Below are 25258 nucleotides of genomic sequence, written 5' to 3'. Positions count from 1 at the left end.
GGAACGCAGTTCCTCACCAGCAACGGAACAAAGCTGGACGGAGAATGACTTTGACGAGCTGAGAGAAGAAGGCATCAGCCCATCAAATTACTCTGAGCTACGGGAGGACATTCAAACCAAAGGCAAAGAAGTTGAAAACTTTGAAAAAAATTTAGAAGAATGTATAACTAGGATAACCAATACAGAGAAGTGCTTAAAGGAGCTGATGGAGCTGAAAACCAAGGCTCGAGAACTATGTGAAGAATGCAGAAGCCTCAGGAGCCGATGCGATCAACTGGAAGAAAGGGTATCAGCGATGGAAGATGAAATGAATGAAATGAAGCGAGAAGGGAAGTTTAGAGAAAAAAGAATAAAAAGAAATGAGCAAAGCCTCCAAGAAATATGGGACTATGTGAAAAGACCAAATCTACATCTGATTGGTGTACCTGAAAGTGATGGGGAGAATGGAACCAAGTTGGAAAACACTCTGCAGGATATTATCCAGGAGAACTTCCCCAATCTAGCAAGGCCGGCCAACGTTCAGATTCAGGAAATACAGAGAACGCCACAAAGATACTCCTCCAGAAGAGCAACTCCAAGACACATAATTGTCAGAGTCACCAAAGTTGAAATGAAGGAAAAAACGTTAACGGCAGCCAGAGAGAAAGGTCAGATTACCCTCAAAGGGAAGCCCATCAGACTAACAGCGGATCTCTCAGCAGAAACCTTACAAGCCAGAAGAGAGTGGGGGCCAATATTCAACATTTTTAAAGAAAAGAATTTTCAACCCAGAATTTCATATCCAGCCAAACTAATCTTCATAAGTGAAGGAGAAATAAAATACTTTACAGACAAGCAAATGCTGAGAGATTTTGTCACCACCCGGCCTGCCCTACAAGAGCTCCTGAAGGAAATGCTAAACATGGAAAGGAACAACCAGTAGCAGCCACTGCAAAATCATGCCAAAATGTAAAGACCATCGAGACTAGGAAGAAACTGCATCAACTAACGAGCAAAATAACCAGCTAACACCATAATGACAGGATCAAATTCACACATAACAATATTAACTTTAAATGTAAATGGACTAAATGCTCCAATTAAAAGACACAGACTGGCAAATTGGATAAAGAGTCAAGACCCATCAGTGTGCTGTATTCAGGAAACCCATCTCATGTGCAGAGACACACATAGGCTCAAAATAAAAGGATGGAGGAAGATCTACCAAGCAAATGGAAAACAAAAAAAGGCAGGGGTTGCAATCCTAGTCTCTGATAAAACAGACTTTAAACAAACAAAGATCAAAAGAGACAAAGAAGGCCATTACATAGTGGTAAAGGGATCAATTCAACAAGAAGAGCTAACTATCCTAAACATATATGCACCCAACACAGGAGCACCCAGATTCATAAAGCAAGTCCTGAGTGACCTACAAAGAGACTTAGACTCCCACACATTAATATTGGGAGACTTTAACACCCCACTGTCAACATTAGACAGATCAACGAGACAGAAAGTCAACAAGGATACCCAGGAATTGAACTCAGTTCTGCACCAAGCAGACCTAATAGACATCTACAGAACTCTCCACCCCAAATCAACAGAATATACATTGTTTTCAGCACCACACCACACCTATTCCAAAATTGACCACATACTTGGAAGTAAAGCTCTCCTCAGCAAATGTAAAAGAACAGAAATCATAACAAACTATCTCTCAGACCACAGTGCAATCAAACTAGAACTCAGGATTAAGAATCTCACTCAAAACCGCTCAACTACATGGAAACTGAATAACCTACTCCTGAATGACTACTGGGTACATAACGAAATGAAGGCAGAAATAAAGATGTTCTTTGAAACCAACGAGAACAAAGACACAACATACCAGAATCTCTGGGATGCATTCAAAGCAGTGTGTAGAGGGAAATTTATAGCACTAAATGCCCACAAGAGAAAGCAGGAAAGATCCAAAATTGACACCCTAACATCACAATTAAAAGAACTAGAAAAGCAAGAGCAAACACATTTAAAAGCTAGCAGAAGGCAAGAAATAACTAAAATCAGAGCAGAACTGAAGGATATAGAGACACAAAACACCCTTCAAAAAATTAATGAATCCAGGAGCTGGTTTTTTGAAAAGATCAACAAAATAGATAGACTGCTAGCAAGACTAATAAAGAAGAAAAGAGAGAAGAATCAAATAGACGCAATAAAAAATGATAAAGGGGATATCACCACCGATCCCACAGAAATACAAACTACCATCAGAGAATACTACAAACACCTCTACGCAAATAAACTAGAAAATCTAGAAGAAATGGATAAATTCTCGACACATACACTCTCCCAAGACTAAACCAGGAAGAAGTTGAATCTCTGAATAGACCAATAACAGGATCTGAAATTTTGGCAATAATCAATAGCTTACCAACCAAAAAGAGTCCAGGACCAGACGGATTCTACCAGACGTTCAAGGAGGAACTGGTACCATTCCTCCTGAAACTATTCCAATCAATAGAAAAAGAGGGAATCCTCCCTAACTCATTTTATGAGGCCAGCATCATTCTAATACCAAAGCCGGGCAGCAACACAACCAAAGAAGAGAATTTTAGACCAATATCCTTCATGAACACTGATGCAAAAATCCTTAATAAAATACTGGCAAAACGAATCCAGCAGCACATCAAAAAGCTTATCCACCATGATCAAGTGGGCTTCATCCCTGGGATGCAAGGCTGGTTCAATATACGCAAATCAATAAATGTAATCCAGCATATAAACAGAGCCAAAGACAAATACCACATGATTATTTCAATAGATGCAGAAAAGGACTTTGACAAAATTCAGCAACCTTTCATGCTAAAAACTCTCAATAAATTAGGTATTGATGGGACATATTTCAAAATAATAAGAGCTATCTATGACAAACCCACAGCCAATATCACACTGAATGGGCAAAAACTGGAAGCATTCCCTTTGAAAACTGGCACAAGACAAGGATGCCCTCTCTCACCACTCCTATTCAACATAGTGTTGGAAGTTCTGGCCAGGGCAATTAGGCAGGAGAAGGAAATAAAGGGTATTCAATTAGGAAAAGAGGAAGTCAAATTGTCCCTGTTTGCAGATGACATGATTGTATATCTAGAAAACCCCATTTTCTCAGCCCAAAATCTCCTTAAGCTGGTAAGCAACTTCAGCAAAGTCTCAGGATACAAAATCAATGTACAAAAATCACAAGCATTCTTATACACCAACAACAGACAAACAGAGAGCCAAATCATGAGTGAACTCCCACTCACAATCGCTTCTAAGAGAATAAAATACCTAGGAATCCAACTTACAAGGGATGTGAAGGACCTCTTCAAGGAGAACTACAAACCACTGCTCAAGGAAATAAAAGAGGATACAAACAAATGGAAGAACATTCCATGCTCATGGGTAGGAAGAATCAATATCATGAAAATTGCCATACTGCCCAAGGTAATTTACAGATTCAATGCCATCCCCATCAAGCTACCAATGCCTTTCTTCACAGAATTGGGAAAAACTACTTTAAAGTTCATATGGAACCAAAAAAGAGCCCGCATCACCAAGTCAATCCTAAGCCAAAAGAACAAAGCTGGAGGCATCACACTACCTGACTTCAAACTATACTACAAGGCTACAGTAACCAAAACAGCATGGTACTGGTACCAAAACAGAGATATAGATCAATGGAACAGAACAGAGCCCTCAGAAATAACGCTGCATATCTACAACTATCTGATCTTTGACAAACCTGAGAAAAACAAGCAACGGGGAAAGGATTCCCTATTTAATAGATGGTGGTGGGAAAATTGGCTAGCCATATGTAGAAAGCTGAAACTGAATCCCTTCCTTACACCTTATACAAAAATCAATTCAAGATGGATTAAAGACTTAAATGTTAGACCTAAAACCATAAAAACCCTAGAAGAAAACCTAGGCATTACCATACAGGACATAGGCATGGGCAAGGACTTCATGTCTAAAACACCAAAAGCAATGGCAACAAAAGACAAAATTGACAAATGGGATCTAATTAAACTAAAGAGCTTCTGCACAGCAAAAGAAACTACCATCAGAGTGAACAGGTAACCTACAAAATGGGAGAAAATTTTCACAACCTACTCATCTGACAAAGGGCTAATATCCAGAATCTACAATGAACTCAAACAAATTTACAAGAAAAAAACAACCCCATCAAAAAGTGGGCGAAGGACATGAACAGACACTTCTCAAAAGAAGACATTTATGCAGCCAAAACACACATGAAAAAATGCTCATCATCACTGGCCATCAGAGAAATGCAAATCAAAACCACAATGAGATACCATCTCACACCAGTTAGAATGGCAATCATTAAAAAGTCAGGAAACAACAGGTGCTGGAGAGGATGTGGAGAAATAGCAACATTTTTACACTGTTGGTGGGACTGTAAACTAGTTCAACCATTGTGGAAGTCAGTGTGGCGATTCCTCAGGGATCTAGAACTAGAAATACCATTTGACCCAGCCATCCCATTACTGGATATATACCCAAAGGACTATAAATCATGCTGCTATAAAGACACATGCACACGTATGTTTATTGTGGCACTATTCACAATAGCAAAGACTTGGAACCAACCCAAATGTCCAACAATGATAGACTGGATTAAGAAAATGTGGCACATATACACCATGGAATACTATGCAGCCATAAAAAATGATGAGTTCATGTCCTTTGTAGGGACATGGATGAAATTGGAAATCATCATTCTCAGTAAACTATCGCAAGAACAAAAAACCAAACGCCGCATATTCTCACTCATAGGTGGGAATTGAACAATGAGATCACATGGACACAGGAAGGGGAACGTCACACTCTGGGGACTGTTGTGGGGTGGGGGGCGTGGGGAGGGATAGCACTGGGAGATATACCTAATGCTAGATGACAAGTTAGTGGGTGCAGCGCACCAGCATGGCACATGTATACATATGTAACTAACCTGCACAATGTGCACATGTACCCTAAAACTTAAAGTATAATAATAAAAGAAAAAAAAAACTTAAAAAAAAAGTTTTTTAAAAACTGGAGTTGTTCAATAAAAAGTAAACTTCATAAATTCACATTTTAAAATAATTAGAACTACCTCATAGACGCATGGTACCTTCTAGGTTGCTAAAGCCCTCTTCGTGTCTCTGAGGCTGAAAAACACAGGAACCACTGCTTTAGGTGCCCTGTGAGACAGGCCCTGCTCACCACAGAAGCGCAAGCTCACACAGCTTCCTGGAAGGCAAACTTGAAGTACCAGAATCAAGTTCTTTCAAGTGCTAATGTTGGTGCTGGGTCCTAGTGTAAAGCCAATTTCCCTTATCATACAGTAACTGAGCACAAGTTCACCTACTGGTTTCAGCTAATTCAATGGGCAAATGTGACACGTCCGCATGTCAGAGAACTGCACGGTGATTTTGCCCTTCGGGGTGATGCCAGTCACGGTGCCTTCTCCAAACTCATCGTGCACAATTTGGCCGCCCAGGCACAGGCGACCATCGATGCCTCCAATCACAGCCAGGACCGCCATGAGGCCCCCCACTTCAGGGTTCTCGGAGTCGGGGAAGTAGTCCTCTAACTGGGCCTAGTGCAGACCAAACAGTGAGCTCGACCAGGGACACTCACGGAGCTGCCCAATCCCTACAAGTTTACTGTTCAACTAAATTAATTCTGAGAACACAAACTCACCCCTTCAGAAGGCCTTCCCGCAAAGCTGTGGGTGATGGAGCGGAGCTGGGAGTTGATGTACTTGTTGATGAGCCCATTCCACTGAGTCAGGGAGTGCAGTGTGCACAGCAGTGCCACCACCTCCTCCACCAATGTGCTGCTATGGGTGGCAGTCAGCGAGGCCTGTGGGTGCACCCTGCGCCACCTCGGCATGGACTCTGAGGAGGAAACAAGGGGAGAAGCTGCTGCACTGCTCTTCACCAGGACACAGGGAAGGGAGACGGCAACTGACCTCTGAGTGATGGCACTGTGCCGCAATTCACCAGGGCACAGGGAAGGGAGACAGCCACCCACCTCTGAGTGATGGCACTGTGCCGCTCTTCACCAGGGCATGGGGAAGGGAGACGGCCACCCACCTCTGAGTGACGGCACTGTGCCACTCTTCACCAGGGCACAGGGAAGAGAGACGGCCACCCACCTCTGAGTAACGGCACGTCAGAGGAGCAGGTAGTGAGCAAGCTCCCCAAGAAGCCAAACAGCTTCTCCACCAGGCATTTCATGTCCCTCACCCTTTCGGTCTTGTCCCATGACGGAAGGACTGCTTGCAACAAATGCACAGCTAAGATCTGATAAGAGAAAATTTAAACCGACAAGCATTAAAAATCTGATTAAGAAACTACAGATTGTTATTTTTTTTCTTTTTTTCTTTTTTTTTTTGAGACAGAGTCTCGCACTGTCGCCCGGGCTGGAGTGCAGTGGCACGGTCTCGGCTCACTACAACCTCCACCTCCCAGGTTCAAGCGATTCTCCTTGCCTTAGCTTTCTGAGTAGCTGGGATTACAGGCACCCACCACCAAGCCCGGCTCATTTTCCTTGGATTTTTAGTAGAGACAGGATTTCACTATGTTGGCCAGGCTGGTCTCAAACTCCTGACCTCGTGATCCACCTGCCTCGGCCTCCCAAAATGCTGGGATTACAGGCATGAGCCACTGCGCCCAGCCTCTCTTTATTTTCTGTTCTCATAATGCAAATAATCATGTGAAAATTTTGAGAATCGTTATTTTACAGCCAGGTAATTACACTCAAGTTGATTAGTGATTAGGATTGTCAGGGACTTTAGAAAAAAGCAACATTACAGATGCATGTGTTTAATTAAAAAAGAATTATTTTTAGTTTAATTCTTAAGACAATTATGCTACAAATTCTGTGAAGCAGATGATCGAGTAGTTGCAGGATTTACCACTTAAAAGCAGGTAAACTAAAGGTTAGCAACTTACCAATTATCAAGGACCACTGCCCCTTGCCTCCAGAAAATCTACACTGTTACTTCTAGACCCTTTCTGCACTCCTTACTGAATAAAGGCCCCTGACTCTAAGGGCAGGGAACTTCAGTACATGGATGCCTCTCTCAGGGAACTGGTTTTGCCTGGCAGCACATTACCTGCCTCTGCAGCGAGGCGGCGGTGAAGGGTGCGTGCCCTTCCATGACCTTCATGAGCAGCGTGATCCACTGCGGGGAGCTGAGGGCGCCGCACACCTGCGGCGTGAGAGCGATGCTCCGCAAAAACCCCAGCATGCACCAGCTCCGGTGTTGCTCCCTGTACACCAGCCTGTTTGGAGAAGCTGCGGGAGGGAAAATAGACATGCTTGGTAACAAGTCCCTAAAGACAAATCCCTAAAGATAAATCCTTATTTTTTTATCAACTTATTTTATTTTCTACAATAAGCTCCTTTAAAATATATTGCAGTTTGTACATTAATTCAAACTAATTCAAAGTGAGAAGTGCAAGAAGGCTTTTAAGGTAGTTCAAGAAACATCTCTGCATTTTTTTCTTTTCTTTCTTTTTTTTTTTTTTAGAGATGGGCCCTGCCCTCACTATGTTGCCCGGGCTGGTCTAAAACTCCTTCAAGTGATTCTCCTGCCTTGCCCTGCCGAATAGCTGAGACTACAGGTATTTTTAAAACCTTCTAAGTATGTGTAGTAAAAGTAGTTAGGGAATTTTAGCTATGTATTGTTTCTAGGCAATAAGAAAATGATCTATAATTCAAATAGCAGTAATTTGCAACAGTGTATCTACTATATTTTTAATTTCGTGTTGTAAATATCTCCACAATCTTGCTTGTATTTAATCTGCACCACTTAAATACTTTTTTTGCATTTTTAGTAGAGACAGTTTCCAATCTAAGTTTAATACATCTGCATTAACAAAATTGAGTTTTTCACTAGGTTTACACCATTGGATTCTGGCACCAGTGGGCCCACCTCTGCTCCGCCTGGCTCCAGGACTCCACTACTCCCTGAATGGAGGCTGAGGCTTGGAGGCTGGGCCCCCCTAAGGGACCCCGCCCACAGCCCCACAGGACCTGCTTTCGCCTCCCGCCTCCCACCTCCCCCCCGCCCTCCTCCCCCGCCCTCAGCTATCCAAGCTTTTGAGGACACCTGCCTTCCTTCAGCACACTCACATGCGCTCACACACACACATTCTCACACCCTCACATGCATCCTCACACTCACACCCATACTAAGTTATTCAGACACACTCATGGGCACTCACACACCCACCCTCACACAGGTGCACTCACACCACTGTCACAATCACTAACACACACACAATCCCAGTCACACGTATGCACACACAACCTAAGATGCAATCTGACACACACTCCTATGCACTCTCACATACATTTACCCCTCCCAATGCATACAAAAACATATGCACTCACACTCAACACTAGTCACAACCGATTCCTCACCCACTCACACCTTTACCCACTTTCTCACTTTACACTCACACCTACACCCACTTTCTCACTTTACACTCACACCTACTGTTACCTCCCACTGACACAAGCAAAATGCTCACATTCGCTCACACGCCTTCACAATAACGTCACTCGTGCTCACACTGATACAAGGCACTCATGCACATTTACACAAATGCTCACAATCGCACACTTACACTTGTGCTACCACCCATACTTCCTCACACTCAAGCCTCACTGACTTACACTTCATCTCATTGGCACACCCAGTAATCCCCTCACACTCACGCCTCCCTCGTGCTCACCCTCACACACACACTGGCTCAATGCACTGACGCTTTCACTCCCACTTCACCTGACTGTAGTCACCTGCCCACTCACATGCTGTCACGGACATACACACCACTCACATAAATGCATGCATACATACACCCACACAACCACATGCTACAAACACAGTGTCACACTTGCAACACAAACGCTCAGCCACTTGCCCATCGACCGCTAACACACTCTCACCAATATGTGCGGATGCTCCAGCACACCACTAATACACGCATGTTCTCACACACACTGGAGCACACCCACATACCCACCCACACTCACATGTGCTCACTCTCAGTCGCATGCACACTCACCCCACTCCCTCAGCTCACATTTCTCATACTTATTCTCCACACACACAAACACTTTATGGATTAAACTGTGCCTGTCCCCCAACTTCACATACATTCAGAACTCAGAATATGATCTTATTTAATGAGGTCTCTGTAGGTAAGAATTTAGGTGACATCATGTTGGATTAGAGTCAAAGAAGCTCAATGAAAGAGTCCTTTCAGAGACAGAAAAAGACACGCAGAACACAGGGGCAGGGGCCATGTGAAGACGCAGGCAGAGACTGGCACAATGGGTCCCCACACCAGGGAAGCCTGGAGCTCCCAGAAGCTGGATAAGGTAAGGAAGGACCTTCCCCTAGAGCCTGTGGAGGGAGCATGGCCCTGCCCGCACCTGGATTTGGGACTTCTGGTCTCCAGAACTCTGAGAGAACAAATTTGTTGTTTGAAGCCAGTGTTATGGGTTGAATTCAGAATTGCAAAATTCGTATGTTGAAGCCCTAACCCCTACCATACCTCGGCAGGTGACCTTGTTTGGAAATAGGGCCGCTGCAGATGTAATCAGTTTGATGAGGTTGAATGATGTCCTTATGAAAAGGGGAGATTTGGAGGTGACTCACACACAGGGAGAATGCCATGTGAAGATGATGGCAGAGATCAGGGTGACCCCTCTACAAGCCGAGGAACGCTAAAGAGGCCAGCAAACTCCAGAAGCTGGGGCAGAGCCCTGAAGCAGCTTCTCCCTCACAGCCCCAGAAGGAACCACCCTTGATCTCAGTCTTCCAACCACCAGAATCATGAGAATTTCTACTGCGTAAGCCCCCAAGTTTGTAGTACTTTGTTACAGCAGCCACAGGAAATGAATCCACACACATCCATACCCACCCACATGCGCACCCGGACACGACAAGTGTGCAGCCCCCAGCGCTGACTCCCTGGGCCCTCAATCTCTCATTCCATGTGTGTCTTGTCCGTCGTTCCGCTTTCCACTAATATTTGCAGCAGTCCGCATAAAGTCTTGGTGGCTTCGCTCTGCATGATCTCAGCATGAACTCTGGCAGGCAGACAAAGAGTCTGCAGTAAGTTAATAGTGCTGGTAAACATCATTGTAGTGGGGTGAATGTTCCTTTCAGTTTGTTCAGCTTCTAAAAAAAAATAATCAAAATAACAAATTATATTGGCAGCCCCAGCCTCTTGGATGGTCTTACCAAGCCCAGCCATGTGAAGCTTCGCATGTCTTTTAGGAACAGCTAAGAAATGTCATGAAACCTCCTCCCACAACCTGGATCTCCACAGATAGGATCTAGCTTTCTTGGTCCACCCCTAAATTCTCACCTCTGCTTCCCTAGAAGCAATAAAGTGCTGACTAACTCCACATTACTTGAAGAGTTCAGAGTCAGGGACCGCAGAGGAAAGGTAAAGGCAGGTGGCAGGTTGGGTGTGCTCAGGCGGGGGCTCTCACTGGAGGAGGAGGCAATGGACCGAGACCGCAGGGCAATTCCACCAGGCCTCGGCTCACTCGCTCAGATGCAGGCTCAGCACCAACCACATGAGACTCACTGGTGGTGCAGCTGCCCTGGCCTGGCCACCACATTCTCAAAGAGGGGCAGGTGCACACGTGAGAGGAAAATGCAGAAAGTCAGTTCCAGACAGATCACCGGATCCCACAGCCACTCCATGCACCTGCATCGGAGGTGCCTGGGAGCTTATTTAAATTGCAGGTTCCGAGGACAGAGTGCCAGCTGCAGGTGCATCCTGACATCCCATTCTAAGGCCCAGATGGCAGTGGTGGCAGCCAGCACCTGGACAGTTTGTGAGCTGCCTTGGACTAAAGGCCTTCCTGAGTCACCCACCAGAGTCGTCCTCTGTGTCCGAATCCTCTGCTGAGGGCTGTGCAGCGGCCGGCAGCTCTGCCAGCTTGAGGTTGTATTTTCCTTCTTTCCCCATCCTGTAGGAGTTGGTGCTGCCCGTGCCCCACTGGACTCTTATCCACCCGTCCTCTCCCAGCTCACCAATCACTCGGCCTAGGCCTGGAGGAGGCCCATCCTGACAAAGCCAAAGTAGAGATCAGTTAGGAGGGTGCGTGCCTTGCCCTGGTCCTTCCACGGCTCCCAGCAGACCTCAGTTAGGCGGGTGCGTGCCCTGCCCTGGTCCTTCCATGGCTCCCACCAGACCTCAGTTAGGAGGGTGCGTGCCCTGCCCTGGTCCTTCCACGGCTCCCAGCAGACCTCAGTTAGGCGGGTGCGTGCCCTGCCCTGGTCCTTCCATGGCTCCCACCAGACCTCAGTTAGGCGGGTGCGTGCCCTGCCCTGGTCCTTCCATGGCTCCCACCAGACCTCAGTTAGGAGGGTGCGTGCCCTGCCCTGGTCCTTCCATGGCTCCCACCAGACCTCAGTTAGGAGGGTGCGTGCCCTGCCCTGGTCCTTCCATGGCTCCCACCAGACCTCAGTTAGGAGGGTGCGTGCCCTGCCCTTGTCCTTCCATGGCTCCCACCAGACCTCAGTTAGGAGGGTGCGTGCTCTGCCCTGGTCCTTCCATGGCTCCCACCAGACCTGCCACACAGATGTCGCCATATGCCACCCTGTCTGTCAGGGGCTGTCCCCAGACACAGATTTCACCCCTCCTACAAAATGTGTGCTTGTATCATTTTAAATTAAATGGCATAAAATAACGTGCTCATGCTGCTTTACCAAGGAAGTAGGGGAAATCTCATCTCAATGAGGATCCTCTGAGTTAATGCACAGACAGGGCTTTGCAGCAAGTCCTGACCCCTCAATCCCTCACCAGCATTGCAAGAGCAGAAACCTGAAACAAGTACCAGCACCTGCACATTCCCTTTTCTTCAGTTTCCTCCGGGCCCCAGGGGGAAGCTCTGTCTCTCACTTCTGTAGGAGAAAGCTGTTTCTAGGATGGATGCTGCTGTCTCCAGACACTGCTATTTCTAAGATGACTGTGACAAAGCCGGGGCTTACCAGCGTGGCTGAGAAAAGCTAGACAGACCATGGGAAGGTGAACACTGCCCTAACTTAGCTAGGGCTGTGGTAAGTGACTTCCACCTGGGGGCACCTGGCAGCGATTTAGAAGAGACCTGCAATGAGGGAAAATGGAGACATGGCCACAGGCCCATGAAGCATATCCCTAACTACTGGGTTCAGGGCGCTTCGCAGCACGTGGCCATCAGCTCACAGGGGCAGAATCTGGGCTTCCTGCCTCAGAGCCTTCACTACACCAACTTTCAGAATGAGATTTACTCTCTTGCTCATTCTCACTCTTGTTCCAGTGACCCATCAAACTGAGCCTCATGCCAGTGAGTTTCCTGAAAAGAGCTGCCTCTCTTTCCAGACTTGATTCTGCTCAGATGCCCTACTTATGATTCCCTATTTGTGTTCACTCCCTTCAGCAGCTCGGGAACCAACACCTGTGTCATCTATCAACCGACACATCCTGGATTATTCCAATTTCCACCCACCAATATCATACAGACCTGTGCAGAAGATAACTAATGTGTGGCTAATGTGTTCACATCAAATCTCTGAGTACCTGATCGCCCCGTTTCCAGTCCACACCTCTCATGACCCTCGTTCCAATCTTCATCGTGGCAGCCAGTTCTGGCCCTGAAACAGGGAGATGCACAGGAGCCGTTTCCTTCCTTGTTGCTTCCAAAACTGTGGCAGAAGCACCTTGAGCAGAAGCATTCATATCTTCCTCAACATTGTCACAACTGGGGCCTGACAGAGCATCAAAAACAATAGCTGAGCCAACAAGTAGCTACAATGTCCCTTTAATACACACAAAACATTTAAAAAATACTAATGAAGATCATAATTTTGAAGAATCCATACTATATGTTTATCAATATAATACTATGAATATTTTACTGATATATGATAAAAAGAAGATAAACGGAAGGACAAAATACATAAATATCCTAGGAAGATATAAAAGATATTAAAATGCTCAGTAAAGCTACTTTCTCTACTTCTAGGAATTACTCCCCCGTAAAAAGCAAAATAACTGAGTTAGAAAGATACTCATCACATTTTTTATTAATAGAAAAACAAAGATAACTACCTAAATATCTAACAGTGGGAAACTGACAAACTTTAATCATGGTTCTGTGCAGAAGACAGCTAACAGCTGGCCCGAGATACAACCTCAGACAGGATTGCTGCAGGCTAGCCCTCGGCTGGAGTCTGGATTTCAGGAGGGCTCCCCAATTCCCTAGGTGGTAGTTGTGGTTCACTGTGCCTGAATTGACTGTACAAACAACGTGGTCTGTGCTGAAACCTGCTTTCCTTGTTCTGGAACTTGGTATGCACCAGGCAGGGGGTGCCCATGTGGTCAGCCCTGATGGAAACCCTGGCCTGGAGTCTCTACCCAGCTTCCCGGCAGACAGCACTTGACATGGCTCGGTGCCGGGGCAGTTATGCTCGTCCTGTGTGGATCCTGTGGAAGCTTGTACCTGCTTTCCTCTGGACTTTACACACGTCCTTTTTCATGATTTTGCTCTGTGTCCCTTCACTGTAATAAACTATAGCCCTGAGTACAACTACATGCTGAGTCTTGTGAGTCCTCCTGGCCAACCATCAAACCTGGAGACCCCTGACAATTGGTGCCCTGGGTGGCTACAGAGTCATCCATAGCATGAAACAGAAGCTGAGCTGCTGTCACCTGAGAGAAGTAAAACTTACCAATGGATTTGAAAATAGGAGAGCTAACCCTAGGAGAGTAGGCTAGATTTTTAACCCCCCTTTTCTCACTTGCTAAACTGAGAGCGGGTAGGAGTGCGGTTCTGGTAACTCCCTTGATTTTAGTTTTCTCCTCCAGGTGGGAGGGAAAAAGATCCAAACGGTCCCAAAGGTGGGCTTGGGTGAACCAAAAAATGTAAAAAGTTTGTGTTTCTCTCTCTTCCAAGAGAGCAAAAAAGGATATTCAATTCCCAGGGCTGGAGCAAAACTTTAGATAAACTAGCGGGGGAAACAGCCTTTCCTTTAGCCTAGCCACTACTTTAGGGCTCCCAGGAAGGGGCCCCAAGGAAGGGACAGGAGTTGCATTCCAGGTGGATCTCCCAGGATCCCCTGGGCAGCTATACTGTTAACTCTGTAAAGACTGAATTTATTGCTAAGGGCTTGAATAAATTTGCAACCAAAACTGGGGGAAATTTTTTATTTTACATAGCTTTATGTTTTGTGGCTGTTACATGTGGATGTACACATTAAGCTGGTATAAAATATTATATGCTTATAATTTCTTAAATGATAAGAAGGATACCCTGATCAGGGCAAGCTGCAAATATAGACGGATATTCATGAGACACAACTTCCTTGCTTTTTGCAGCCAGTGGGCCAGATGAAATTTAAACACATGAATACTATCAACAGAACAAGTCCCCATACTTAATGATTTGTGCTGTGATTTTTACTTATTGGAACCTCTGGGGAAAAAGCAGACAACACAAAAAGGCCATTTCTCGATGGAGATATGCTTCTGTAATTTTTAAATGCAACTTTTGGTTGCTAATGAGGCCTCAAGAAATCAGATATAACTCTTACTAGATGATTCTTTTCAGCTGTAATACACATATTAAAATATATATTTAACATAATACAACATATAAATATAATATATAAATTTAAAAATAATTATATACATATATATATATAGAGAGAGAGAGAGACAGACAGACTGACAGACAGACATACAGAAAGATTCCCCCCGCCCCCAAGACAGGATTTCACTCTGTAGCCCAGGCTGGAGCCCAGGCTGGAGTGCAGTGGCTTGATCTCCGCTCACTGCAACCTCTGCTTCCCTGGCTCAAGCAATCCTCCCACCTCAGCCTCCCAGGTAGCTGTGACCACAGGCACACACCACTATGCCCAGCTAATTTTCATATTTTTTATAGAGACAGGGTTTCGCTATGTTGCCCAAGTTGGTCTCAAACTCCTGAGCTCAAGCAATCCACCCGCCTCAGCCTCCCAAAGTGCTAGGATTACAGCCTGGCCTGATACGTATTTTTGAATGTATTAATGTGAACTCTAAGACTGATGTGATTAAAAGAGCTTGGGAAAACCTTGCTTTTTCACTGTGACTTTGACAACTGGCCCTGCAGCATCTCAGTTTTAGCCAAAGAACACCACCATAAACCAATCACATCTAATAGACATATACAGAACATTTCACCAAAAAGAGCAGAATAAACATTATTCTCAAGTATACCACAGAACACTCTCTTAGACTGACCAGACCATATGTTAGGCCACAAAGTCTCAAATTTAAACAGACTAAAATCATACAAATTACCTTCTCCAACCAAAATGAAATGATGAGAAATTAATAAAAAAAGGAAAAGTGGAAAATTCACAAGTATATGAAAATTAAACAACACACGGTAAACAATCAGTGGGTCAAAGAAGAAATCACAAGGGAGATTAGAAAATACTATGAGATGAATGAAAACACAACATACCAAAACTTCTGTGCTGCGCCAAAAGCAGGGCTAAGACGGGCAATTATACTATAAAAGTCTGCATTCACAGAAGAGGATCTCAAATCAATAACTCTACATCTGGAAGAACTAAAAAAATAAGAACACAATAAAAACCAAAGTTAGGCCAGGTGTGGTGCCTCACACCTGTAATCCCAGCACTTTGGGAGGTTGAGGCAGGTGGATAACTTGAGCCAAGGATGTTGAGGCTGCAGTGAGCCATGACTGTGCCACTGTACTTCGGCCTGAGGGACAAAGTAAGACCCTGTCTCAAAACAAAGACAAAAACAAAAACAAAAAAATACAAAGCAGAAAGAAGGAAACGATAGAGATTAGAGCAGCCATAAATTAAATAGGGAATAGAAAAATAATCTACAAAACCAAAAGTTCGGTTTCTGGCAAGAACAAAAAATCTGATAAACTTTTGGCAAATTAAGAAAAAAAGAGGCCAGGCAAGGTGGCTCACGCCTGTAATCCCAGCACTTTGGGAAGCTGAGGTGGGCGGATCACGAGGTCAAGAGATCGAGACCATCCTGGTCAACATGGTGAAACCCTATCTCCACTAAAAATACAAAAAAATTAGCTGGGCATGGTGGCGGGCGCCTGTAGTTCCAGCTACTCGGGAGGTTGAGGCAGGAGAATCACTTGAACCTGGGAGGCGGAGGTTGCAGTAAGCCGAGACTGTGCCACTGCACTCCGGCCTGGCAACAGAGTGAGACTCCGTCTCAAAAAAAAAAAAAAAAAGAAAAAAAGAGAAAAGATGCAAATAACTAACATCAGAAATGTAAGTGGAGACAGTACTAGCAACATAAAAATAAAAAAGATTATAAAAGAACACTGTGAACAACTGTATGCCAACAAATAAAATAGCTTAGATAAAATGGACACATTTCTAGAAACATAAATTACCCAACCTGACTGAAGAAGAAATAGAAAATCTGAATAGACCCATAACAAGTAAAGAGATTGAATCGGTAATTAAAAATCTTTCAGGCCGGGCGCGGTGGCTCATGCCTGTAATCCCAGCACTTTGGGAGGCCAAGGCGGGTGGATCACGAGGTCAGGAGATCGAGACCATCCTGGCCAACATGGTGAAACCCTGTCTCTACTAAAAATACAAAAAATTAGCCAGGCGTGGTGGCAGGCGCCTGTAGTCCCAGCTACTCGGGAGGCTGAGGCAGGAGAATGGCGTGAACCTGGGAGGCGGAGCTTGTAGTGAGCCAAGATCGTGCCACTGCAGTCCAGCCTGGGCAACAGAGTGATACTCCGCCTCAAAAAAAAAAAAAATCTTTCAACAAAGAAAAGCTTAGCTGGTTAACTCTACCAAACATTTAAAGCAGAATTGACACCAATCCTCAAACTCTTCTAAAAATAGAATATATGGAAACACTACCTAGTTCATTCTATGAGGCCATTATTACCCTGATAACTGTAAAACAATAAAATGTTGCTGAAAGAAATTAAAGAGGATGGAAATAAATGGAAAGACATTCCACATTCAGAGAATGGATGTTAACATTGTTAAGATGGCACTATTCCCCAGAACAATCTACAGATTCAATCCCTAGCAAAAATCACAATGGTCTTTTTTGCAGATATGGAAAAGCCAGCCTTGAAGTTCATATGAAAATTCAACGGAACCAAAGCAGCCAAAATAATCTTGAGAAAGAAGACACACTTCTCAATTTTAAAACAGTACAAAACTACAATGTTCAAAACAGTGTGGTACCTGCATAATTATCAACATATAGAATGTAATAATGTAATTGAGAGTCCAGAAATAAACCTAAATATCTACAGCCAACTGATCTTTGCCAAGGGTACCGAGAACTTCAGGGAAAGAATAGTCCTCAACAAGTGGTATTGAAACAATCAGATAATCAAAAGGAAAAGGCTGGACTCTTACCACACACTGTGTAAAAGAAATTACCTAAAAATGGACCAAAGATCTAAATATAAGAGCTAAAACTATAAAACTTACGGAAGAAAACATGAGATGAGGATAATCTTCATCAGTCTTGTATTTGGAAATGGCTTTTTGGATATGATATCAAAAGCATAGACGACAAAAGAGAAACAGATAAACTGAACTTCATCAAAATAAAAAACTTCTCTATGAAAGGAAATACAATCCAGAGAACAGGAGAAAATACCCACAAATGATATATCTGATAAAGGTCTACAGATCTGTGAAGGTGTAGTATACACAAAATTTTTAAAGAGTCTGAGGACTGGTGTTAATTCTTCTTTAAATGTTTGGTACACTTACATAGTGCATTTACCGGTACAACAACAAGATGACGACAAATAACCCTATTTAAAAAGGAGAAAGGGGCTGGGCGCAGTGGCTCACGCCTGTTATCCCAGCACTTTGGGAGGCCAAGGCAGGCAGATCACCTGAGGTCATGAGTTCCAGACCAGCCTGGCCAACATGGCGAAGCCCCATCTCTACTAAAAATACAAAAATTAGCCAGGTGTGGTGGTGTGTGACTGTAATCCCAGCTACTCGGGTGGCTGAGGCACGAGAAGCACTTGAACCCGGGAGGCGGAGGTTGCAGTGAGCCGAGATTGTGCCACTGCGCTCCAGCCTGAGTGACAGAGTGAGATTCCGTCTCAAAAAAATAAAACAAAAAATAAAGAGAAAGGGACTTGAATAGACACTTCTCCGAAGAAGATATACAAATGGCCAACAAGCACAAACATGTAAAGAAGCTCAATGTCATTCATCATTAGTGAAATGCTAATCAAAATCACAGTGAGATAGCACTTCACACCCACTAGGATGGCCTTACTCCAAAAAAAAAAAAAAAAAGAAAACCACAAAAAATAGTGTTGGCAGGGAAGTAGAGAAACTGGGACCCTGGAATCCTGCCCCCTGGTGGTGGGAATGTAAAAATGATATGGCACTGTGGAAAAGTTTGGTAGTTTCTTAGTAAGTTACACATAGTTGTACCATATGACCCTGTAATTCCAGTCCTAGGTGTATAATCAAAAGAACTAGAAACAAGTGTTCAAACAAGTATTTGTATATAAATGTTGCTAGCAGCACTATTCACAAAAGTCAAAAGGCAAAACCAACCCAAATGTCCATCAACAGATAAATGAATAAACAAAATGTTATATATTCATACAATGGAAATCTTTTTCAGCCATAAAAATAAAGTACTGATATATACCAAATGAAATAACCCAGACACAAAGGCCACAAATGGTATGATTCCATGTATATGAAATGTCCAGGATATGCAAATCCATAGACAGAGAAAGCAGATTTGTGACTACCAGGGGCTGGAAAGCAGGGGAGTCAGGACTGATGGCTAAATGGGGTGCATTTATAGTGATGAAAAAGTTCTACAACCAGACAGTGGTGATGACTCTAGAAAATTGTGAATGTATTTAATACCGCTGAATTGCGACGTTAAAATGCTACACTTTCTGCTATTTGTGTCTTACCATAATTTACAAAAAGCTTTAAAAAAAAAAAAGAAATCAAAGCAAAATCTTGACGTTTTCCCAAAGGCTCTCAAGCCGGTGCAGACCTACCAATCAGGCGCAGTGCCGTCTGAGTGAGGGCCAGCGTGCCAGAATTGAGCAGGAGGTCGAGGTTGTTTGCGCTGTGCTGCAGGGTGAGCATGCTGAGCATCATCAGGAGGAAGCGGGCTTGCGGGATGCTCCCCAGGCTCGGTCCCAATGGGTTCTCACTGGTGATGGTCTGCAGGGGAACTGGCTGGATACCTAATAAGCATTGACACCCACTTACATTTCTTGTGATGGATACAAGAATAAACATAACGCAGAAAGCACGGGCTATTACTTTAAACATCTGACTAATAAGCATTGACACCCACTGACATTTCTTGTGCATGGATACAAGAATAAAAGTAACACAGAAAGCACGGGCAATTACTCTAAACATCTGACTATTTTTCAGTGGTTTCCACAGAGTGGGCAGCTCTGTCATGCTGCACGATGGGCCTACCCCCTGTATTCTATGCACAGGTCGTTCCATCTGTCTACAGGACTTAGCATGTTGCTCTCTGAATACACTGGTGCCCTATTCCGTTCCTTCCATTTCAAATATAAAAGTTATGTCTCACTTTTCCTCCACAAAACCAATCCAATCAACTCTCTGTAGATGCTCAGACTATCCAGGAAATAAATATTAATATAGGACACAGACACTTAGGATATGTGGTGATACACATATAAATGTCAAAATGTAAAAATGTTATACTAGAGTACTTCAACATTGTATCTCCTGCTAAATTTTAAAGTTTTGTTTAAAATCTGAGAAAGCTGACAGCAGCATAGATTATACAAGTACAAAGTACAAACTTATTAAAGTCTTCTCAAAAGCAAAAATTGGCATTTGCAAGTTTCCACAACACATAATTAAAGGCAAACTATAAAATAACATTGATGCAATTGTTGACTCACCAAGCTCTTTAAATTTGGCACTGGCATCCATCAGAACATTTCGAATGTTCTGAACAGTCCAAGCATACAGCTTGCCAAAGGTGACTTCCAGCAGCATCCGATTAAAAGGTGGGATCAAACCAACATCCTTTAAACAATCAGTAAGAGGTTCCCTTTCAAATAAAGATAAAGAATTTGACTCGGGACACTGCCAGACTTCTAACTGTTACAGAACAACATTCTGTTGCCATAGCTTCCTTAGTTAAGAAAAAAATATGCTAACGTTTTACCCTATATCGATTCCTTCAGGAATAAGTCTTTGCCATCCACAAAACATCGCTTACTGCACAGATGGAAGTAAGAAATTCTGGCTCGCCAGATACAATTTCAAAATTGTATCTATCCCTTCCAGGCGAACCTCTGCTCTCTCCAACTGCAAAATATCAATGCATATACAGTTAAGTGTTATGTATATTACCCACTGCAGAGAAGCATTTCTCATCAAATGTTATCTGTTTTAGTAGGCACTATCTCATTTTTTCCACATCCACTGGCTCTTCTTTAAGGGCAAATTCAGCAATTGTACTGAGGAGTGGAGGCTGCGGATAAAGATCCTGAACATTCTGCTTCAACCACTTGTATTTGTGAACCCCTGTAACAGTACTCAACAGTGGCTGCCATTTGTCCTAACAAAGGAAAACAATTTTCATCATTAGTCTACCCTATTTAATATTAAACTGTGCTCTAAAAGTTATTCAAGTAAAATATAAATAATGCTCATAGGTTTAAATTGGTTAAAATATGTTAAATTTAGTAATTAATACATGGTTTTAAAACTATGCTATAAATATAAGTGAACTTATCTCTATACTAATATATGTTGGAACAGGCTAGCTTGGCATACGAAGTTAAGTTGTGGTTCATATTAATAGCCACAGGGCCCAGCACTGTTTCTGGAACAAAGAATATATTTAAGGAATGAATGGTGAATAATTAATGATACAATCTAGTACCAAAAATAAAAGGAAACCCTTCTCCAGCTACAGCTCTGGCCAGGACATCATAAGTCAAGTTCATGAAGCATCACTGGGGCCGTATTTCTAACAACCGCCCGTCCCTCCCTCCGGATGCTCAGGTACAGAGGTAGAAGACTGTGGATTCCTTTGCTACATGGTATGATTCTATTCAGCTAACCTCAGAATCACAGAAAACACTGCACCTTGGGTGATTTAATTGCAATGGGTCTCTTGTCCACATTTATTGGACTATGAGGCAAAATGCAGGCTTCTTCTAAATCACTCTCTTCGTTTCCAATTTTTTCTTCATCAGCCATAGATTCTGGCTTCTTAGGAACTGTGTTTTAAAACATCATTCACTATAAAAAATCATACACTTAAATATTAATTTTGAATTAGGAAATACTTAGATTTACATGAAAGACAAATATTTCATTCAAATAAACATCTGAACAACATTATAAATTGCAATGCTCAAACAACAAGAGTGAAATTATCACCATGGCAGAACAAAATGACAAAGTGAGAGTGCGACAAGGGGAGAAGCCCCAAAGCAGGGGAAGCCCAGCAGCCAGCAAGCTCTTCCTCAAGTGCCAGAGAGTCAACATTTGAGTCTTTCAGGCCACACAGTCTGTTGGAAATACTCAACTCTGCTGCTGTAGCACAAAAAGTAACCGCAGATAAAGCAACAGGTGTGGCTGTGCTCCCGTAAAACTTTATGGTGCTACAATTTTAGCTTCATGTAATTTTCATGTGTCAAAAATAATATACTTCTTTTAATTTTTAAAAAACAATTTCAAACTGCAAAAAAAAAAAAAAGGTCTTAGTCCACGGGCAACACAAAGCAAGCAAGAGGTGGAATTTGGCCCACAGTTCCTGGCTTGTCCACCATGGTCCAGTTCAGTGGTTCTGTTAGTGTGTAACTGAATTAATTGAATTCATTGTGATATGTGGAATTTCCTCCCTATATTTTATCTCTTTTAAAATTTTTGGTCTAAATCTCCTCAGCATATAATATAAAAAATAAGCAACATGATAATACACCTGGGCAGTAAAGAGCTAACATAGCAGGCCGGGGTTGCTCAAACACTGCAAATTCCCAAGGAAGGTCTGTCCCTTCAGGATGGGTCCTTCTTCTTCTAGGAGCTGAGCTCTGAGGCCTTGGAACATCCTGCCTGATAAGTTTTTTGGTATACCTGACACCCAGGACCTTGTGGCAGTGGTCTGGCCAGGCAATTTATGCTAATGATGTGACTTGCGAGGGACCACTTGTTTTTGCACTGGGGCACTGGAGTGTAAGTAGTTGAGGTCAGTCACATGGGCACTGCCTGCATATGTGACTGGCCCCCAACAAAATCTCTAGACTCGAGGTTCAGGTGCGCTGGCCTGGTTAACAATTCTGCACACATGATGTGACCCACTGTTGCTAGGAGAGCTAAGCACATCCACGTGACGCCACTAGGGAGAGACACCAAAGCTTGTGCCTAGTTTCCTCTGGACTTCCCTCCATGCACCCTTCCCTTTGCTAATTTTAATCTGTATCCTTTTTGCGGTTAAAAAAAAAAAACACAGCTGTGAGTATAACAGCTCTTCTGAGTCCTTTTGGTGAATCATCAAGCCTGAGAGAAGGCTTGGCGATCCCTGACACAGCAACAGGAATATTAATCACTTAATCTTTTTAAGTTACTTAATTTCCAAAAAAAAAAGAAAACCAGCTTGAAACAACACACAATAAATCTATAAACCCACAAGAAACTCTAAAAGTGACAGTGTGGGCTCAGAACCCACGGATATGAAATGGCAAATGGTGGAGTCTCTCTCCCTCATGCTGAGGCAGGCCTGTCTCCTGGGCCCGGGCTGAGTTCCTGCATGCCTGGGTTAAAGGAATTGCAGCAGTGTGACTGCTGTGACTTCCTGATCCAGAGCACCCATCGGATTCCGACAGGCTGTTATGGTGTAGGGTTTGTTCAGGAACAATCAAATTAGGATGGCTTCTAAAACGCTCTAGTCTTTCATAAGCTTATTGTTCAAAATGCCCATCAGAAACTGAGTAATTAATACTGTTCAATAAGCAGGTTTGTGAGTAAATCAGTGTAAGTCATAAGAACATGATCAGAGGCCAGGCGGGGTGGCTCATGCCTGTAATCCCAGCACTTTGGGAGGCCGAGGCAGGCAGATAACAAGGTCAGGAGATCAAGATCATCCTGGCCAACATGGTGAAACTCCGTCTCTACTAAAATACAAAAATTAGTCAGGCATGGTGGTGCATGCCTGTAATCCCAGCTACTTGGAAGGCTGAGGCAGGGGAATCGTTTGAACCTGGGAGGCGGAGGTTGCAGTGAGCTGAGATTGTACCACTGCACTCCAGCCTGGCGACAGAGCAAGACCCCGTCTCAAAGAAAAAAAAAAAGGATATAATCAGAAATTTCTGTAGTTTATTTATAATCACAAGTGACTAAATTCTAAACTATTTTATAATTTCTAAGCATTTTTATTCAAATTTGGATTTAATGCAAAAAGACTTTTCTGTACTCTTACACAGCTACTTCCAGGAAAATGTCAGTAACTCTTTCAGCTTCCCTTTATAATTCTCCATGTATCAGAATACTCAGTATTTCCAAACAAAAAACATTTCTTTAGAAGCATGGCAATAAGTTTAAATGTTCCCATTATATCTCATTACCAGGATAACTAATAAAATAAAAATACATCCTTGTTCCCATCAATTTAGCAAAGATTATTTACGTTTTCAACATCAATTTACTAGTAATCAAATCATACCACACTCAATTCCTAAACTGCCTCATTGTCTGATCGGTTGAAAAAATAAGCGAGATTTCCGTATTTAATCATAACTATACATAAAAATGATGGCAGCAGGTAGAAATGTCACATGGAATCAACAGTAGAGAAACTTCACTCTGAAATCACAGGTCCAGCGAGGCAGGGTGAAGCACATGCTTTAATAGTATCTTCTGTCCTTTTACATTCTTATTTCTCTTTTTCCTCCGTTCCCGAATTATCTTCTGAGCTATCCTCCTCCAATGGGGCAAAGAACTTAACAATTTAAACTCAGAGATTATAGAGAGGTCATTACAAACAGCAGGTCTCAATTCATTAAAGAGGAATCTCAAACGTTCGATGACAGGAGTGCAGACCTCCTTGTAAGAACGGCCCTGTTCTTGATGAGTCTGCAAAGCTAACCAGGAAGAGACAACTTTAACAACAAATATTTCTGCAACTGTCTGCAAAGCACAGAATAAAAAGAATTAAAATATATCATCTTAATGAGCAAACATTTTGCTTGGTAGACAACTCTACAAACATCCACCACTGACTTAGGCAACGTTCTGTGCTTTATTTGCTCAATATCAAGTGCACCTGCATGAACTAAAGATAGTGCCACATGACCTGCAAAATGACATTTAAAAGAAGGACAGGGAAGGAATGAATATGTACCACATGTTAGTCGAGGAATCTGCAGTCTAGCTAAAGTACACAGATATTGAGCTCCTTACCTAAATCTTCATGTTTTAAGAAGCAACATAACAGCAAGCGACCGACCTCTTCCACGGGGTGCTCGGGGGGAGACATGATCGGTGTGGTCAAATGGCACTGCCTACAGTACCTTTCTATTTGACACAAAAAGTCCTGCAACAGAAACAGCTGGAGGTAACTTCAGGGCCGGCCAGTGAGTCTTCACAAATCTTAAACATGCCACAGCTTCTGATGCACTTGCAATCAGTAATGCTTCTGAAGCCTTGCTAGCATGTTAACACAATCAGGTTCTCACCTCAAAACCCTCCAAATAATACATGAAACAAAGTCTGTGCTATGTTAACCAAAGAGCACATAAGTATTCCTATGTCAAAGTCCTCAGATAAACAGAGCACTGAGGTGGCAGTGGGGGCAGGCCTAGCTCACCTTCACGTTGTGATCCTGAATGTTATTGTCTGCAATGGCTTGCAGAAATACCTGAGAATGGTCCCCCAGGGCCCGTCTGTGGGAGCAGTCGCGATTTGCTGGCAGGTGTGCCCACTGGGAGCCACAGTGGTCCTCATCTTTCTCCTCGTTGTAGCTGTAGTGGATCTGGCTGGTCTGCAGCCTCCAGAGAAGATGGATGACTGAAGCCATTCCAGAAAATGCACACGCAAACATGAAAGAGAAACACAAGTGCACAACTCAAAATAAATACTAAAAAAAAAAAAAAAGATGCTCAACTGAACACTCAATTTAGAAGGTAAAATTCAGCATCATTCATA

General features: G+C 43.3%; 1 protein-coding gene across 1 annotated transcript in view; it reads right to left on the bottom strand.

Moving 5' to 3' along the window:
• LOC101149126 (putative HERC2-like protein 3) overlaps window positions 1-25258 on the bottom strand; it is a 35514-nt gene that overhangs the window by 4682 nt on the left and 5574 nt on the right. The window contains 17 exon segments of the mRNA XM_055364267.1: window positions 5390-5620; window positions 5725-5921; window positions 6182-6329; window positions 7145-7329; window positions 10046-10225; window positions 10934-11126; window positions 12621-12808; window positions 19108-19299; window positions 20002-20153; window positions 20271-20417; window positions 20497-20666; window positions 21200-21335; window positions 23994-24187; window positions 24253-24407; window positions 24515-24647; window positions 24921-25099; window positions 25102-25131. Of these exon segments, the coding sequence (XP_055220242.1) occupies window positions 5390-5620; window positions 5725-5921; window positions 6182-6329; window positions 7145-7329; window positions 10046-10225; window positions 10934-11126; window positions 12621-12808; window positions 19108-19299; window positions 20002-20153; window positions 20271-20417; window positions 20497-20666; window positions 21200-21335; window positions 23994-24187; window positions 24253-24407; window positions 24515-24647; window positions 24921-25099; window positions 25102-25131 (2810 nt within the window).

Source organism: Gorilla gorilla, chromosome 18 (assembly GCF_029281585.2).
Source record: "Gorilla gorilla gorilla isolate KB3781 chromosome 18, NHGRI_mGorGor1-v2.1_pri, whole genome shotgun sequence".
In the NCBI taxonomy this organism is placed as follows: Eukaryota; Metazoa; Chordata; class Mammalia; order Primates; family Hominidae; genus Gorilla; species Gorilla gorilla.
The sequence above is the reverse complement of the archived record's forward strand: the minus strand, read 5'-3'. Positions and strand labels throughout refer to the sequence as shown.